This window comes from Tachypleus tridentatus, chromosome 12 (genome assembly GCF_004210375.1).
Source record: "Tachypleus tridentatus isolate NWPU-2018 chromosome 12, ASM421037v1, whole genome shotgun sequence".
Taxonomy (NCBI): domain Eukaryota; kingdom Metazoa; phylum Arthropoda; class Merostomata; order Xiphosura; family Limulidae; genus Tachypleus; species Tachypleus tridentatus.
The window spans coordinates 114,409,794-114,430,678 of NC_134836.1; the positions used below are offsets into that span (position 1 = coordinate 114,409,794).

Genomic DNA, 20,885 nt, shown 5'->3' on the forward strand with positions numbered 1-20,885 from the left:
CAGATGGTTAACACACTCGACTCGTAATCCAAGAGTCGCGGGATCGAATCTGAATCTCGGTCGCACCAAACATGCCCGCCCTTTCAGAGGTGGGGGCGTTATAACGTGACGATAAATCCCACTATTCGTTGGCAAAAGAGTAGCCCAAGAGCTGCCGGGGGGTGGTAATAACCGGTTACCTTCCCTCTAGTCTTACACTGTTAAATTAGGGACAGCTAGTGCAGATAGCCCTCGAGTATCTTTGCGCAAATTAAACAATCAAGAGTGAAATTGTAGAATAATAAAGTATTCATTAGGTACTTTAAAAGTCGTTCATGTGGTTAGCTTCCAACGTTGTGCACGAGTTATTTTACTTAAATTTTCGTTAGAAAGAAATGTCATTCGGCGGTGGCGTCGTATAACAATTAATTACTAAAGTTGCTGTAATTGTAATGATTATATAGCTGTTTAGCCTATACCAAAAACAAGTTTTTTTTTTAGTATTACGTTATTTTAACCTGATTAGTTTAATTTATACTTGTTTAAAAATAATTTTAAACGTCGTTTAAAGGTCGATATGAAAAAGGAACCTTTAAAATGAGTGATTATCATTCTGATATTTTATGAATAATATATCGCTTTAAATGTTACGTTTAGAAAATTCAAATGATGATTGTAAAATAATTTCTTTTTTCGAAACTTAACGTCTTTTCAGTGACATTTTCAAAGAAAGAATTGTATTCATTAATATACTATCTTGCACACTAGATGGCAGTACGCGAAATGTCTAATAGGTACAGTAAGAAAGTGGTCGATTTATTCGAACATTCCTAAAATATTAAGGGGTCTTTCAAACAATGTTTGAATGTCCAAGAACCTCCTTCGTTATTTTATATACTTTAAGGACGCACTTGGACCTTAATAAAGTGTTCAGCTTACAAGGACCGGTTCTAACTGTTCCACTTCTAGGACCTTTTTTTAAAGGTTCATATTACTGGGGGCCCGGCATGGCATTATAACTGAAAACACATAAACTTCCAAACAACAATATCAATGAAACGACCTTAAAGAAAATGGAATGTGGAATGTGCCTTTACTTAAAAACACACAATCAGTTCTTTATGTCTAATACTTGCAGGCCCGCCTTGCCACGTGGTTAGGGCGCTCGACTCTTAATCTGAGGGTAGTAGGTTCGAAACCCCGTCACACCAAATATGCTCACCCATTTCAGCCGTGGTGGCGTTATAATATTACGGTCAATCCCACTATTCGTTGGTAAAAGAGAAGCCCAAGAGTTGGCGGTGGGTGATGATGACTAGCTTCCCTCCCTCTAGTCTCACACTGCTAAATTAGGGACGCTAGCGCAGATAGCCCTGGTGTAACTTTGCGCGAAGTTCAGAACAAACAAACACTTTACTTGGATGTCACAAAGAGTTTCTTTTCGTGTAATTACTTTCCCATCTTGAAAGAGTGCATGATATCAAACTTCATCAGATAACGAGATAACTAAAAAGGGGAGACAGCAATTGGAGAAGGGCGAGACTTTTAGGTTTTGTTGACTTAATGCGAAAAGATTGAAAAAAATCACATTTCATATTTAACTGAATGAACCCTGAGTTCACTTTGAATAGTCATATTGGAGCCATCTTCGTCCCAGATATTACATAATTTTGGTGTGATGCTACAGCATAGAATAGATAGATGTAAGAATATTAAGTGTAAGACGAAATATCATCAAACCAGGGATTCTCAAACTGTGGTACGTGGAGTAATGTCAATATTACACGACACAATTAATATAAAAAAATCATAAAACTTGTAACAACCCATACATAAGTTTACCACTCCCCTCACTTATATACCCATCAGATTTTCTTCTCTTAAAACTGACAAAAATGGTACCATATATTTTTTAATCATGTTAGAAAAAACAATGGTATCATTACTGGATAAGTGTTTAAAATGTTAATTTTTGTTACTAGGGTTTATATTCTTTTTTTTTATATATATATATAATTAGGCTTATGTTTTCAGTTTTAAACTATAATACAAAAAGTGGTACGCGACCCTCAAACGTTTGAGATTCACTGGTCCAGCAGTTCCAAAAACTTTAATGGATAGAACCTGCCTGTTTAATGACAAAATGTTGTCTTCTCTTCGTTCCACAGGTAGATGTAGTCCATTAAAGTTTTCAAACCTACCACGTGTGCTCTGCCTAGACTTCCATAAAAAATCGTTTAGTAATAAATTCTGAAACAAAAATATATCTATCTTATCAATATTCCAAGGACAGTTAAACCTTTTTCGAGTGAAGGACGCAAATGTTATTTTATTTGTTAATTGAAAGTGTGTTCATTATGCTGTTATTGTTGCTTTGTTTTTGTTTTAAAATACCCACGTGTCAATATGATTGATAAAAGTTTATTCTCAAACTTTTTCTTAATTCTTATGAAACAAGTTCTTCTGGAAATAATATTTCACGAAACACGTGCGTCTCTAGAACGTGAAACGCGCACGCAGTTTATTCGCTTTCACAAGACGTTCCTTCCTTACTTTATAAAACTACTTATGAAATAAATGGAATTGTTGAGTATTAGTTTAGGTTAAACTGCACATAAGCAATTAACAGTATTGTGATATACAATAAAAAAAACAACCTTTAGAGCATTTCACAAATTCCTGTTTGTTATCTTTTTATTTGTTCTTTAAATCAAACGAAGTTTTAGGATTGGCCTAAACTTACGGAATTTGCCATCTTGTCGTGTCATTTTATTATATTGTAACAAATATTGCCGAAAATGTCTGGTAGAAGCTAACTTTCTTTATCGTTAGGTTTTACGTTTATTTGAAATATATTAACAAAACTGTTGCAAGGAAAGTGGTATTCCTTGAGGACGCATAACAAATGTTTGATTTGAATTTTGCGTAAAGCTTTATAACGAAGATACATTACTTATATCCTCAAATTAAACTAAAATTGTATCAAACTTGGAATATTCTACGTTTTTGATGATTATATATATATTAGTAAGAAGTACTCTAAGTGGCTTCCTAAATCTGTCCTGTCCCGCCATGGCCAGGTGGTTAAGGCACTCGACTCGTAATGATTAGGTAGCTGATCACTGTTTCCTTTAAATATGATGTTGTTGTTGTTGAGGAAAATTCAGATGTATTTCGCGGGTTCGAATCCCCATCACACCAAACATGCTCGTCCTCTCAGCCGTGAGGACGTTATAATGTGACGGTTAATTCCACTATTCGTTGGTAAAAAGAGTATCCCAAAAGTTGATGGTGGGTGGTGCTGACTAGCTGTCTTCCCTCTAGTCTTACACTGCTAAATTAGGGACGGCTAGCGCAGATATCCCTCGTGTAGCTTTGCGCGAAATTTAAACAAAGAAACCTAAATCTGTCAGTTTGTCTCGTGCCATTCATTTGATAATAATACCTGTTAATTGCTACACAGTTTGTAGAAATCCATTTTATAAGAAAACCGAATACGTGTATGTCAAGTAGCATGAAAAAGTAAAATAAAACAGTGAACATTTCTTTCCAACTCTTTCGTCAGAGTTTTAAGAGTCTCCAAGACTTTCAGTATAGTGAGGAATACATCTACAGATTCACTGATAATACCTACTAACGTATTTTCGGACGTGTAACTGTTGGCGCACCGCGGGCGAACTAGAACTACATGGGGATTTCCAAATCCTGGGCCATGGCCTTGGCGCTGGTAGCTACAAGAAGTACTAGCCCCCTTCTGGTGACGTCATTTGCTCACGTGAAGGGTCGGCATGTACTAGTGCGTGGGATTTCCCACACAAACTGTCATGGCGGCGTCCTTCTCCTACAGTTTGTCCGAGTCGGATGCTTAGCAGCTCAAAGAAAAAAACATCTGATCCTATCATCTTCAATGACGATGTAATCATAAATACTGATATATACGGAAGAAGCTTTTTTGCCCGATAAAAAAGAGGAACGTTTTCAAACAACTGCCAGAAACCTCGCAAGTCAAGGTCAGTCCATTTTTCTTCTGATATCAAAACTGTACCAGATTCTGTTTTAAGCAACAGGATCACGTGAGTAGATTTTCAATAGTCTTATAAGATGCCCCTCACGCTTTGAACACGTGCAATAACCATTATATTTCGATTTAAACTTCAATTCGAAAACGAAAATCAAACTTGCTAGTATCCACCACCATTCCTTCTGTGATTCAGCACTAAGTTTGAGAGTTTATGACGCTAAAAATCACGATTCTATACCCGCGATGGGCAGAGCACATATAGCCCATTGTGTAGCTTTGAACTTAACAATAAACAAATTTGTTGCGTACGCAAGTTATATTTAATTTATTTGTTCTATTTTTGCCTTTAATGGCCTTTAATTGCCTTTGATGGATGGCCTTTAAGTGAGAAGTGTTGAATTACTTTTATACATACAGAAATTTAGACATGACATAGAACTAACTTTAGTGCCATTCAGTGTGTCTTTTTGATGTCAAAGAAATAGTTATTCCGCACCGGAAAAAAATAACCTTTGCTATTAGCTTTACTGTTATTGTCAGTGACTTAACTGCTATCTTATCGTTATGCATTGTGACTGAATAGCTAACTTCAAAGGTATGCGCCGTTTATCTTCTTTTTTTTTTATAAATAAACCGTGGGTAATTTTTATAATCAACACATTTTTAACGTATGGCTTTACGGTTAAGGAATCAGTCTCCTAAAATAAGTTTTAGTATCTTCTCACCTAATTCTTCAAAAATAATCTATACTGATATCGACAGGTTTATAACGAAACTGAAAGGTGTTAGTGTGGCGGAGTTTCTTCAGACACCAGAAAATTAACTGTCTTATTTTAGTATTTCAAATTGGTTTGTGAAGTATATTTTCTCATTTCTAATACCATAAAAGGTGCGCGTTTCAACTATAATATAATATGTAGAATACATGTATAACATTGAGCACATTGTGAGAGATAAAAAAATTCGATAAGCTGAGTTAATTATAAACTCACATGTAAGTTTTAATTCAAACAGTCTACCACGCACTCTGAACCATACACAGTGTTAAAAACAGTTAACGCAAGGTTTAAGTTAGAAGAAAGCTTCAAGACCCGTGAATGCTTTAACGTGGTATCTGCAGTTGTGGTTATCATTACAAATTAACAAACATTCTGCAAGATATTTTCCTTATTGTGCGTGAAGTGGACAACTACATGGAAGTTCCATGTAGTAGGGATACTCATATCATGAGAAGTGACAGGTTCCATGTAGTAGGAATACTCATATCATGAGAAGTGACAGGTTCCATGTAGTAGGGATACTCATATCATGAGAAGTGACAGGTTCCATGTAGTAGGGATACTCATATCATGAGAAGTGACAGGTTCCATGTAGTAGGGATACTCATATCATGAGAAGTGACAGGTTCCATGTAGTAGGGATACTAATGTCATGAGAAGTGACAGGTTCCATGCAGAAGGGATACTAATGTCATGAGAAGTGACAGGTTCCATGTAGAAGGGATACTCATATCATGAGAAGTGACAGGTTCCATGTAGTAGGGATACTCATATCATGAGAAGTGACAGGTTCCATGTAGTAGGGATACTAATGTCATGAGAAGTGACAGGTTCCATGTAGTAGGGATACTCATATCATGAGAAGTGACAGGTTCCATGTAGAAGGGATACTCATATCATGAGAAGTGACAGGTTCCATGTAGTAGGGATACTCATATCATGAGAAGTGACAGGTTCCATGTAGTAGGGATACTCATATCATGAGAAGTGACAGGTTTAGAGACTATAATTCCAGTTCTTGTTTTACCATATTAAAAATCCTAGCATCTCTTTAAACAGTGGAAGACCTGTTTATTGTTAGGTTAAGCTACACCACGGGTATTAAAACCAAATTTATAGCGTTATAACACTAGAAACTTACTGCTGAGCTGTGGAAAAGATGTTTTAATTTCCATTTCGCTAAGTTTTGTGCATTTACTTACAAACTCTTTTGTTAATATATACTTCTTTGATAGATTATTTAGGCAGAGTATTCATCAAATATATACTTATATAAATGTGTATGTTAAAATAGGCCAGTTGTTTCAAAATAAAACAATTAATTCGCATGTTAAAACTCTGGCTCATTTTAAAGGTTTTCTTGTATATTTCGTTCTTTACTACAAGATAAATGTTAAATGTTCGCTTTAAATCACTTGTATCGTACGTTAGTACACCTCCGGTGTTCCTGGATGATAAGGAACGTGAGAAACGTTAGGAAGTGAATTACAAACGTTTATCATTATCGCACAAATCTTCGGTACGCGTTCAATTATCATGCGATCTTCCTTCTATTATTTAACTTCCATCTATAAGCTCAGTTCCTGTGCCAAAGTATAGTACGTTTGGTAAAACCAGGATAAACAGTGACATTCTGTTTATTTACTAGACAGGATGCAGTAAGTCGACTGTCCATAAGGCTACATTCTCGGCAGGACGTGGTTTGTAAGGATATGTTTTAGACAGGATTTGACTAGTCTAATGTCCATAAAGGTACGTTCACGACAAGACGTGGTTTGTAAGGATATGTTCTAGATAGGGGGTGATTAGTCTAATGTACTTAAGGGTGCGTTGTAGAAAAGATACAGTTAATCTGCTGTCTGTAAGGGCTCATCTGCGTAGACAGAACACAATATCCTGTACATATGTTTTCACATCGGTAAGACACAGTTAGTCTATAGGGTCTAGTTTTAAACGGGATACAGTTAATCTGCTGTATACAAGGATTCGTTCTAGACAAGACACGGTTAGCCAACTGACAGTAGACACATGATTATTTCTGCCACATACAAAACTTATATTATCTTTTTAAAACTCCTTTGTTAAAATAAAACACAAATTATTGAAAATGTCTGTTTTAAATCGCCATGAAACTCAAACTTCTCAAGTATTTCTGGTTTCTTTTTATTCCGTCATCATTTTAGAATTTAACTAAGAATTATATTTATATTCTATAAAGACTACGGCCCGGCATGGCCAGGTGGGTTAAGACGTTCGACTCGTAATCCGAGGGTCGCGGATTCGAATCCCGGTCGCACCAAACATGCTCGCCCTTTCAGCCGTGTGGGCGTTATAATGTCACAGTCAATCCCATTATTCGTTGGTAAAACAGTAGCCCAAGAGTTGGCGGTGGGTGGTAATGACTCGCTGCCTTCCCTCTAGTCTTGCCCTACTAAATTAGGGACGGCTAGCGCAGATAGCCCTCGTGTAGCTTTGCGCGAAAATTCAAAATAATAAATAACAATCTATAAAGACTGGTGTTTAGGGCTGGAAGTGACAGATTCAGTTCCTGGGACCATTACAGTTTCCACTTTCTCTGCAACTTTATTAAACCTTCATTTTCTACATTTTGAAATTCTGTTTTCTCAGAACTTTTAACTTCTCGTGTTAACCAACATATACTCAAAGCCAAGCATGTACTTCACGTGCTAATCATCATTTTACTTTAACGTGTAATTCATTCTTCTGTTAATCAACACATACTGTAATTCACTTTCATCCTATTAATCAAAATATATACCAAAAAACGTAGCCGTATTTTGTCGTGTTAACCATAAAAGCAAACTGTAATTCAGTATGCTGATGAACACGTAAGCAATATTAACGTAAGCCTGAAAAATGCGTGTGAGCAAAATATATACACGTATCTAAGCATTGATTGTGTTTTAACTCGTTATTTTGCTGCAACGATAGTTGCAAAAGATTAGTTGCTTAAAAATAGTCATTTCAATTCAAGGTGATCCGGTGGGCAAAACGGAACACCTAATAATGGCGTTTTACTTACGTAATCACGTATTTAAGGTGATCGCAGTTAGTAATAAGAATATGGAGATATATGGCACTAAAGAAACAAATAACCTATAAAGACTGCTTTCAAATAAGTAAAGTTTTTCGTTGAAATGTTTCTCAACTCAAAGAATAAGTAACAGTGCTTTTAAACTATATTATTTACACATATTGTAATTCATAGAGAATATGTAACTCGAGTGAAATTCATTTGACGTTTTCGATTTTTATTTTTGCGACATATTTAGTCTGCAAAGATGGTATTTGTATGGTGATGTATAATATTTCGAAATGTAAAAGCTAATCAAGTTTAAAACTCGTTTTAGTGTTAGCCTTACATATGCGTAAGGCTGTTTTAAACTGTTTTAAAGGCTGTTTAATTAAACTAATACTGTTTAATTAGTTGATAGTGGAGCATTTCTACATTATGTAAAACATGTATTTTGTGCAAGTAATGATTGACATTTTATCGAAATTTCGGTGGGTAGGAAAATTGATTCAGTTGAGTTGTGCTCACAAATTAGTATCGAAATTCAATTGTTTTACAAAGTGAGACGTACGATTAATTTAGAAAGGTAATTAGAAACACACGAATCTTTGTTTATTATGTAATCTTAGAAAACATGGAGTTACATTTCTGTTTATAAACAGTTTATTCTACTCTGAATGATAATTTATTATAAAAGGTGCCTACATGCAGTAGAACTGTAACACTGGTATAAGGTGTTAAAACAAATATATAGTAAATACTCATAAGACAATTATAACCTGGCCAGAGACAGACAGGGTTATTTATATGAAAACTGGTTGTGGAGAAAATAAAACGAAAATATTACTAAGAGTTTATCTCATGAAACACGATTAAATAAACAGTATAGTGCTAATGAGAAATATGCCTGGTATAATAAACCATTTACCCGTGTTCCTAGCTTGCATTCAGCAAGACTGCAGTGAAAAAAGACTGTTAATTTTATATAAATCTTAAGACCATTTAAAGCAAGCGTTCGTTGTGTTAGCAATAACGTTCCTCGTAATTTTATATAAAGATGAGCGAATATCTTTTATTGTATTTTTTTATGAAACATATTAAACGTACGTGAATGAGAGTGCGTTGAAAAATAAATTATAGAGTGTTAGAAAGGATCGTGACCACATTAAGTATCAAATCAGATATCCTCACGCATTTTAAGGGAACTTACGTCACCAATGTTCTGAGAAAGGGGGTGAGTAAAAATAGGATGTCCTGTTACAAAAACGTGTGACCTTATATCCACTGAGAATGATATATATTTGAATATACGTTTTCTGTTTTATTCCAGACAGTGTGTGTGTACATTTAACACTCCTACGAAAAGACGTTTCTAGTCCTGATTTCTCCAAGCCCGTTCCCCTGGCTGTGGTTTCGCTAGATAGTAGATAGGGACAGTGGGAATCTCGTTAATCCATTCATTAATGGATTTAAATGTCAATTTCATTTAAATACAAAATTATTAGCCTAATATTAATAATCTTTCAAGTTGCTTTGGGGCCTATTAGGCCCCACTTTTCGTAGGAGTGTTAAGATTAATAAGATTTTAATGTTTGTATTGAGGGGGGCATGTCCCCTAAATTTCGATTTCAGTATAGGCCTAAGTCATACATACATGATCTCTTTGTAAATGATACTGTAACAGTCATACGTTGAATTATCCGTATGACGTAATACGATGAGAGAATTTTTCTTTAGGTTATTGGACGAGGCACGAACATGGAATTAAGACGTGTATATAGGCGCGTCTGGCACCAGTTGTTTCAGTTGAAGTTTTAGTTTCTTATAAAACTATTGAATTCCTTTGGAGAAAACTTTGCAGTAAAATGTTGAAAGAGCATTTTTATACCGTTAAAATGTTCTATCTGTTACTTAAACTTTAAACTTTTCGACACATCTGTTGAGTGTTCTTGTAATTAAGTGGAATGGCGAGGTATTAAAAGATTATTGGTTACTAACCTTTAACAAATCTTTGCATTTGACATTTTCAATCTGAATTACACTGTATAGATCACATGGACCAAATGGTCATATGAAAAGACACCAGAGTTGTTGTTTTGAATTGAGCACAAAGCTACACAATGGGTTATCTGTGCTCTTACCCACCATGGGTATCGACGCGGTTTATAGCGGTGTGAGTAAGCAGACGTATCGCAGTGCCACTGGGAAGAGACACCAAAGTTTAGGCATGCCTATCTTTAATTTAAAACTATTGACCCAAGGGAGAGCAACTGGCCAGCTTACACGTTACAATTAAGTAAGTATCGGGATTGACTGTTACAATTTTAACGCTTCCACAGCTGTAAATGCGTAGCATGTTCAGTAACGTATCGCGTGCTCGAACCTTGGACTTTCCAGGCTGCTAACGAGTAAACTAATCATTAAGACACACTTCACCTTGTTTGTTTCAAAGTATATCAACTTTTAATATCGTACATAAGTAAACTAAATAATTGAAGTAAAGTTAGATGACAGTTTGTTATCAGAAAAGAAAAGAAAAAGTTAACACGTTTCAGTAACAACTCAAACAGTCACAGTGTCAAGTATTTGGGAGATAAAATTCTAGTCAAATTGCTTTTTAAGTTGTCCCTCGGTAGGATAACGATAGGTTTACGAACTCACAACGCCAAAGTCCGGGACTCGATTCCTCACGGTGAACACAGTGGTCAGTCTATCGTGGCTTTGCTCTGACACGAGCAAACAAGCTTTAAAAATGTGTTTTAAATAAAGCGACCTCTGATAATTTTTTCTTACAGTAACAGTTGGAAATCGTAACTGCTTAACTAATCTCGCATACCGATAGCACAATACTATATTCTCTGTCTTTTTTTTTTTTTTTTATCAGCGAGGGTGTGTGTGCAAGTTTGCGGTAAAGCTGTGTGCAAGTTTGCGGTAAAGGTAACATCCTGTGGACAGTTATCTAAAAACTTGGAGTAAATCTAACATCCTATGAACGGTGGTCTAAAGACTTGCAGTAAATCTCATATCCTGTGAACGGTGGTCTTAAGACATCTAGTAAATTTAACATCCTGTGAACGGTGGTCTAAAGACTTGTAGTAAATATGATATCCTGTGAACGGTGGTCTAAAACCTTGCAGTAAATCTAACATCTGTGAACAGTGGTCTAAAAACTTTCAGTAAATCTAACATACTATGAACAGTGGTCTAAAAACTTGCAATAAATCTGACATTTTGTGAACAGTGGTCTAAAAACCTGCAGTACATCTAACATACTATGAACAGTGGTCTAAAAACTTGCAGTAAATCTAACATACTACGAACAGTGGTCTAAAAACTTGCAATAAATCTGACATTTTGTGAACAGTGGTCTAAAAACCTGCAGTAAATCTAACATACTATGAACAGTGGTCTAAAAACCTGCAGTAAATCTAACATCCGGTGAACAGTGGTCTATAAACCTGCAGTAAATCTAATATCCTGTGAAAGTAATTTTAAGCACAGTTCCTTTTGACGACGAATCACAGTGAAATCATTTATTAGCTTCTGTGTAATCTGATGAAGCAGGCGTTACAATAGTTATAACTGATGTAGTTGGACACTTCCTGAAAACACTGAATCTGTTATAATTGATGTAGTTGGACACTTCCTGAAAACACTGAATCTGCAGTGAATGTTATTACTCTCACCAACGCACGCATCTGTCCTACTTTTCTCCTCTCACTTTCACGGTCAGGTTTTCGAACGCAGGTAAATTTTGAAGGTTTCGCGCACGGGGAGGTCACGTGGGGTTAAAAACCCAAGAGAATCTACGTCATGACCTGGTTTCTCGCTGGTTGGTGGCAAGTTGTACTGCTTAAGGCTGAAAGTATGAGATTAATCTTTTGTAATCTTATGGTGTTAAAAACTTTCTTTTTTCGGGGAGTGTTTTAATAGCGATTAATAGCAAAACCATATGATTGGCCTACTGTTTGATTGTTCAAGGTTTGTCATACAGGAAAGCTGCCCTTGCAGTTCCGAAATTATGCAAACTAAAGAATCTTCATCACTCAGCTCAGCAACTATCTTATCCCCCCCTCTACATGTAAACCAAAAGGTGTGTTTATTAAATGTTCTACGCATGTCATAATGTAGTTAATATACCTCTGTTTTATCACATGATGAGAAATATAAGTACGACGTATACCGGATAATGTACCATTAGTGGATAGGGCACGAAGCAGATTTGTCGTTCAACGTGATATTAGCTTACGATATTCGAGACTTTAGTCCTGTTGGCTTATATCTTAACGAATTATATTTTATCGCCAGATATATTAATATCGGTACCGAAGGTGTGTTTTGATACTGTGTCATATATATGTATTGATAATCGATAGATCAATACGATAATGTGGGCGTACGGGATATGAAGGGAAACCCGTTCGAGCGTGAAGTCATAGAACGGAAATTAGTTTGTCTTTTTCGGTTCATTCGTACGTTACCTAGTTTTGGGGTGCAAGCTCTAAGTTTCAGTGTCGACTTCGCAAACTATGTATAGTTACTGTTAATCCGATGACCGATAATGACATGATAAAATTTCGATTTTAAAGTCGACTCGTAGAATTAGCCGTCAACGGATTGCGAAGTAAAGTCAAGTAAAGATAAGTGACTCGCAGCTTACAATGGCAACTTACGCCTCGTGCATATTTGCCTCGAGACCGCAACATGAGATCAACTATATGGAGTATCATGAACCAATGATGGTGAGTTTTGTCGTTTACATAACATTGTACTGGTTTGGAAAAGAAAAAAAAAATTAAATCATTCGCTACCTTCGATGGGTTGGTAATTCTGTTTCTGTGTATTTAAAGAGCTCAAATGTTATATTTTTATAAACCTTTAGGGTCACCGCTGAACCGCTGGGTGGATGAGGGGGGCAATATCGTTAAGAAAAGGTGTTATAATTGTTAAATACAAAGCTGCGTAATGGACACCACTGGGTGTATGAGGGGGCAATATCGTTAAGAAAAGGTGTTATAACTGTTAAATACAAAGCTGCGTAATGGACTACTTGTGTTACGGCCAGAGTGGGTATCAGAGTCCGATTTTTAACACTGTAAGTCCGGAGACTTGACTCAGAATCACTGATACTTTGAGCTGATATCGATAAAAAACTAATTGAAAATCAATATCGATCCAGTTTAACAAACGATGATCACCATAGACCAAACTCAATAAATAATGACGTATCGCTTTGATCAGTATTGATCAAATTCAACAAACGATGCCACATCGCTTTGATCACTATAGATCAAATTCAGCAAACGATACCACATCATTTTAGTTTCTCATTAAAAGTGTTAATCACGTCCTATGTAGTTAACATTAATCGTTCTTTTTTCTTTTGAATTTTAATACTTGACACATGGTCAAAAGTTCACGATTTTTGAGCTGCTACGTCTCCAACAGTATCATTTAATATCTGTTTTCTGTTTATATCTTTCAATGTGTTCTAAGAATCGAAACGCCAAATCTTTACGATCTACTAACTTTCGTATAGTCATTATTAAACTTGTTTTGTTGTTCACTGACAAATGTTCATCGCATTCAAAATTAGTTCACAAATAATCGTAACAATAAAATATTTTCAAAAGCGAAATGTAGAAACGATAAATACTTGATAATGTTTCAAATATTTTCTCCATGAAAAGGAGCCGTTTTAAACTTTTTAAACGTCCCCCCAGCGATGTCTGCAGACTGGGTTAGAAACTGGGTTTCGATACTCGTGGCGGACAGATCACAGATAGCACATTGTGTACCTTTGTTGCTTACTTACAAGCAAACAAACAACGTCTTAAGTGTATGTGCATTCGCAATTGTAATAGATGAAAAAAATAAAGAAACCTGCAAATAAGACGTGTCTACAGCCACAGTCTCGTGAAGTGTGTATCGTCTAGTTGTCCCGAAACGTTAATATGTTAGTAACTTTATTACAGGTTTTGTTATTTGAAATGTTCGGGAAATATTGTTTAAAACAGTTCCGCACCCGTTCAATGATTAAGAAATATAATATAAAAAATATCATTTACGTGAATTCTTTATAGCAACACTGCAAAATTCTTTTCTTTACCAACACCACAAAAGTCCTTCTGCTAAGAATTACCACACTGATCCATTCAGCAAGAAACACCACATCAAGAGAGCAAAAATATATCTATTAAGATACACCACACTGGTCCATTCAGCAAGAAACACCATATCAACAGAGCAAAAATATGTCTATTAAGTAATAACAAATAACTCCTTGTAATCATTACTCTATGGGAAAACAGTGTTTAACTCTATTTATTAAGAAATACCACAAGCTTCCATTCAGCAAAAACACACTTCATTATTTAATTACGTATATTTAACACTATAGAATTAAATTCAATGAAAAACACATACGAAATACAACTGATTAAATTCTACAAAAAATACTCTACGATTTAACTCAACAAAAGTTACTACACAATTTAATTCCATAAAAAATAGGTATGGTTTAATTTAATAATAAGTGTGAAAGGGTTTCATTTTGTGTCAAAATTATAGATATTTTTATTTGGTTTGAAATACCACGATATTTGATGCCGTAAGAAACGCTATTGGAGTTCAATCGTGTCCTTTTTGGAAAATAATAATAATAAACTTAGTATCATGTGATATTATATTATCCGTCCCCACATATATTTCCTGGTATTCACTCTAATATTTTTATTCGTCCTGTATATTCAGCATATAACCGTCTTATTTTGCATACATCACACGAAGGGACCTATCTAAACAGCATCCGGGTTTTTTACATCAGTCAGAACATCGGGAAATGGATGTTGAGCCTTCAGTAATAGAAGAAACATTTCCTAAACCGCACAAAAGAAACAGACAGTTGTGTGTAACACGAAGTGTTGTTTTGAATACCATTTCTGCATCATTGACTCATTCGAACTTACCGACAGATTCAACTATACATATTTATAAAGTAAGCCGAGCTTATTGATACCAAAAGGTGGTCGTTTGTTGCTGAGCTCAAAGCTACACAAAGAGCTATCTATCTGTGCTCTGCCCACTGCAGGTATCAAACCTCGATCTCCGTCACTATAACTTTGCAGACATACTGCTGTACCAGTACGGGGTGATTAAGAGGTTAAAACTTTTATATGCATGCTATTAAATGTACTGGTACGTGTAAGTTATTTCAGACCTAAGCTAAAGCTGTCTAGTTCCAAGCATATTTTAATAATAAAAATTGGGATTTTTTACACAATGAATTCTGATTCTAAGGACTATTCCAGGTGGACAGGGGTTTCGAATCCTCGTCACACCAAACATGCTCGTCCTTTCAGTCGTGGGGGTGTTATCTCACTCTCACTATTCGTTGGTAAAAGAGTAACCCAAGAGTTGGCGGTGGGTGGTGATAACTAGCTGCCTTCTCTCTAGTCTTACACTGCTAAATTAGGGACGGCTAACACAGATAGCCGTCATGTAGGTTTGCGCGAAATTAAAAAACACAAATCTGAAAACTATTACCACGTGAGTTATACTATAAAATTTTCGAGTTACCTTTGAAAGTGAATGGAGGTTGAAAAATAATAGTAAAGTAACACACTCATTGGTTGAGACTTTTCAACAGATTGCTTTTTAGTAAGTTTTATATGCGTTCCGTGGGTCCGATGGTTTCATCTCCCGAAAGGGTGTTCCTGGTTGAGAAGGTTTTTCTGGAAAAATCACTAGAAAAATACCTTTCACGATTAGCTAATTTTGTAAAACAGCTGAGACTCGTGTTAGGACTTTGAAGTCTGTTAGTATTACTGGTTAATAGCACGATTAAAAACATTTTATTGTTATTATTGGAAATTCCTGCAGTGGCTGAGCGGTAAGTGCGAAGGTATATAACTATGGAACTTCGCGCTTAAGAGCAAGTAAACACGTTCAACTGGAACTGATGTGTCCTCCGGTGGGACAGCGGTAAGTCTATAGACTTACAACACTAAAATCTAGGCCTCTATTCTCCGCGGTGGAGAATGTTGATTTGGTTTAAGACGAAAGAATGGAAGTGAGATTTAACATTCAGCTAATTTTTCATTTTACAGTAATAAAAGAAAACTTAGAAAAGTAAAGACTTTGGTTAATGTCTTATTTGTACAAGTTTGCTGGTGTGAGCACCATAAGTGACATGTTAAAAAAAACAACACTCAGTATCAGGTATATGGTAGGGATATGAGTAAGACTTCGGCTAATGGCATTCTTATTTGTACAAGTTTACTGTTGTTAACACCATAAGTGGATTGTTAAAAAAGTGAATGATCACACGTTGATAACACTGATAACACTGCATGATTAGGGCTCGAACACCGTTACAGAGGAAACAACTAAAAGTGTCATTTAATTACAGATAAATCCAGTTTCCGTACGTCATGGGATGACGTGATTACCGATTTTCATTTTGCGTCAACATCCAACTTTTGTATGTCTATGTTCCAACCATCATTGAGAAACAGATAAAACTGTGTTCATTTATAAGCTGACGATACATTCTGGTTGAGAAGAGAATATTTTTAGTTTAGCGCCACTCTAGCATTGTGGGTCCATAAAGCCACCGCTGTCCCAACAGGGGAAGGAAAACTGAAAACACACGATACTTTCAAAGCGTTAAGATTTGTGAAGGGTTACTTGTTACAGCTATTAGACTGTTTGTAATTTATATATATATAACTTCAAAATCTAGTTCACGTAGTCAAGTATAACTGGCTAATATCAATAGTATATAGAAACCCACTATATCTGTCTTATCCTAGCAGGCCTAAAGAGCGTTGTTATTGTGCCAAAAGCTTCGTCTGTGATAGATATGTCATTTAGGTGTGGATAATATATTGTTTTATATTGTCATTTAGCTGTGGATAATATATTGTTTTATATTGTCATTTAGGTGTGGATAATATATTGTCATTTAGCTGTGGATAATATATTGTTTTATATTGTCATTTAGGTGTGGATAATATAATGTTTTATATTGTCATTTAGGTGTGGTTAATATAATGTTTTATATTGTCATTTAGGTGTGGTTAATATAATGTTTTATATTGTCATTTAGGTGTTGTTAATATATTGTTTTATATTGTCATTTAGGTGTTGTTAATATAATGTTTTATATTGTCATTTAGGTGTAGATAATATATTGTTTTATATTGTCATTTAGGTGTGGATAATATATTGTTTTATATTGTCATTTAGGTGTGGATAATATATTGTTTTATATTGTCATTTAGGTGTGGATAATATATTGTTTTATATTGTCATTTAGGTGTGGATAATATATTGTTTTATATTGTCATTTAGGTGTGGATAATATATTGTTTTATATTGTCATTTAGGTGTGGTTAATATAATGTTTTATATTGTCATTTAGGTGTTGTTAATATATTGTTTTATATTGTCATTTAGCTGTGGATAATATATTGTTTTATATTGTCATTAGGGTGTGGATAATATAATGTTTTATATTGTCATTTAGGTGTGGATAATATAATGTTTTATATTGTCATTTAGGTGTGGATAATATAATGTTTTATATTGTCATTTAGGTGTGGATAATATAATGTTTTATATTGTCATTTAGGTGTGGTTAATATAATGTTTTATATTGTCATTTAGGTGTAGATAATATATTGTTTTATATTGTCATTTAGCTGTGGATAATATATTGTTTTATATTGTCATTTAGCTGTGGATAATATATTGTTTTATATTGTCATTTAGGTGTGGATAATATATTGTTTTATATTGTCATTTAGGTGTGGTTAATATAATGTTTTATATTGTCATTTAGGTGTTGTTAATATATTGTTTTATATTGTCATTTAGCTGTGGATAATATATTGTTTTATATTGTCATTTAGGTGTGGATAATATAATGTTTTATATTGTCATTTAGGTGTGGATAATATAATGTTTTATATTGTCATTTAGGTGTGGATAATATAATGTTTTATATTGTCATTTAGGTGTGGATAATATAATGTTTTATATTGTCATTTAGGTGTGGATAATATAATGTTTTATATTGTCATTTAGGTGTGGTTAATATAATGTTTTATATTGTCATTTAGGTGTAGATAATATATTGTTTTATATTGTCATTTAGCTGTGGATAATATATTGTTTTATATTGTCATTTAGCTGTGGATAATATATTGTTTTATATTGTCATTTAGGTGTGGATAATATAATGTTTTATATTGTCATTTAGGTGTGGTTAATATAATGTTTTATATTGTCATTTAGGTGTGGTTAATATAATGTTTTATATTGTCATTTAGGTGTGGTTAATATAATGTTTTATATTGTCATTTAGGTGTGGTTAATATAATGTTTTATATTGTCACTTAGGTGTGGTTAATATAATGTTTTATATTGTCACTTAGGTGTGGTTAATATAATGTTTTATATTGTCACTTAGGTGTGGTTAATATAATGTTTTATATTGTCACTTAGGTGTGGTTAATATAATGTTTTATATTGTCACTTAGGTGTGGTTAATATATTGTTTTATATTGTCACTTAGGTGTGGTTAATATAATGTTTTATATTGTCATTTAGGTGTTGTTAATATATTGTTTTATATTGTCATTTAGGTGTTGTTAATATATTGTTTTATATTGTCATTTAGGTGTGGTTAATATAATGTTTTATATTGTCATTTAGGTGTGGTTAATATAATGTTTTATATTGTCATTTAGGTGTGGTTAATATAATGTTTTATATTGTCACTTAGGTGTGGTTAATATAATGTTTTATATTGTCACTTAGGTGTGGTTAATATAATGTTTTATATTGTCACTTAGGTGTGGTTAATATAATGTTTTATATTGTCACTTAGGTGTGGTTAATATAATGTTTTATATTGTCACTTAGGTGTGGTTAATATAATGTTTTATATTGTCATTTAGGTGTGGTTAATATAATGTTTTATATTGTCATTTAGGTGTTGTTAATATATTGTTTTATATTGTCATTTAGGTGTTGTTAATATATTGTTTTATATTGTCATTTAGGTGTGGATAATATAATGTTTTATATTGTCATTTAGATGTGGATAATATATTGTTTTATATTGTCATTTAGGTGTGGTTAATATAATGTTTTATATTGTCATTTAGGTGTTGTTAATATATTGTTTTATATTGTCATTTAGCTGTGGATAATATAATGTTTTATATTGTCATTTAGGTGTGGATAATATATTGTTTTATATTGTCATTTAGGTGTGGATAATATATTGTTTTATATTGTCATTTAGGTGTGGATAATATATTGTTTTATATTGTCATTTAGGTGTGGATAATATATTGTTTTATATTGTCATTTAGGTGTGGATAATATATTGTTTTATATTGTCATTTAGGTGTGGATAATATATTGTTTTATATTGTCATTTAGGTGTGGATAATATAATGTTTTATATTGTCATTTAGGTGTGGATAATATAATGTTTTATATTGTCATTTAGGTGTGGATAATATAATGTTTTATATTGTCATTTAGGTGTGGATAATATAATGTTTTATATTGTCATTTAGGTGTGGATAATATAATGTTTTATATTGTCATTTAGGTGTGGATAATATATTGTTTTATATTGTCATTTAGGTGTGGTTAATATATTGTTTTATATTGTCATTTAGGTGTGGATAATATATTGTTTTATATTGTCATTTAGGTGTGGATAATATATTGTTTTATATTGTCATTTAGGTGTGGATAATATATTGTTTTATATTGTCATTTAGGTGTGGATAATATATTGTTTTATATTGTCATTTAGGTGTGGATAATATAATGTTTTATATTGTCATTTAGGTGTGGATAATATAATGTTTTATATTGTCATTTAGGTGTGAATAATATAATGTTTTATATTGTCATTTAGGTGTGATAATATAATGTTTTATATTGTCATTTAGGTGTGGATAATATAATGTTTTATATTGTCATTTAGGTGTGGATAATATAATGTTTTATATTGTCATTTAGGTGTGGATAATATAATGTTTTATATTGTCATTTAGGTGTGGATAATATAATGTTTTATATTGTCATTTAGGTGTGGATAATATAATGTTTTATATTGTCATTTAGGTGTGGATAATATAATGTTTTATATTGTCATTTAGGTGTGGATAATATATTGTTTTATATTGTCATTTAGGTGTGGATAATATAATGTTTTATATTGTCATTTAGGTGTGGATAATATAATGTTTTATATTGTCATTTAGGTGTGGATAATATATTGTTTTATATTGTCATTTAGGTGTGGATAATATAATGTTTTATATTGTCATTTAGGTGTGGATAATATATTGTTTTATATTGTCATTTAGGTGTGGTTAATATATTGTTTTATATTGTCATTTAGGTGTGGTTAATATATTGTTTTATATTGTCATTTAGGTGTTGTTAATATATTGTTTTATATTGTCATTTAGGTGTTGTTAATATATTGTTTTATATTGTCATTTAGCTGTGGATAATATATTGTTTTATATTGTCATTTAGCTGTGGATAATATATTGTTTTATATTGTCATTTAGCTGTGGATAATATATTGTTTTATATTGTCATTTAGCTGTGGATAATATATTGTTTTATATTGTCATTTAGCTGTGGATAATATATTGTTTTATATTGTCATTTAGCTGTGGATAATATATTGTTTTATATTGTCATTTAGCTGTGGATAATATAATGTTTTATATTGTCATTTAGCTGTGGATAATATAATGTTTTATATTGTCATTTAGCTGTGGATAATATAATGTTTTATATTGTCATTTAGGTGTTGTTAATATATTGTTTTATATTGTCATTTAGGTGTTGTTAATATAATGTTTTATATTGTCATTTAGGTGTTGTTAATATGTTTTATATTGTCATTTAGGTGTGGTTAATATAATGTTTTATATTGTCATTTAGGTGTGGTTAATATAATGTTTTATATTGTCACTTAGGTGGGGTTAATATAATGTTTTATATTGTCACTTAGCTGTGGTTAATA

The 20,885-nt window shown here is 33.1% G+C and overlaps 1 protein-coding gene across 7 annotated transcripts in view; it reads left to right on the forward strand.

Moving 5' to 3' along the window:
- The window catches only part of LOC143234402 (nuclear factor NF-kappa-B p100 subunit-like), a 98,260-nt gene that overhangs the window by 34,177 nt on the left and 43,198 nt on the right, over window positions 1-20,885 (forward strand). For 3 of the 7 annotated variants that reach the window (XM_076471755.1, XM_076471761.1, XM_076471760.1), the window contains exon 1: window positions 11,975-12,555. The exons of 1 other annotated variant lie outside the window; for it this stretch is intronic. In XM_076471755.1, coding sequence (XP_076327870.1) covers window positions 12,475-12,555 — 81 coding nt within the window. In that variant the 5' untranslated portion in view covers window positions 11,975-12,474. Of the gene's footprint in view, window positions 1-3,658; window positions 4,053-6,380; window positions 6,532-11,974; window positions 12,556-20,885 lie in introns of those variants that run through there. 3 more of the 7 variants (XM_076471758.1, XM_076471759.1, XM_076471757.1) reach the window with 3 other exon arrangements.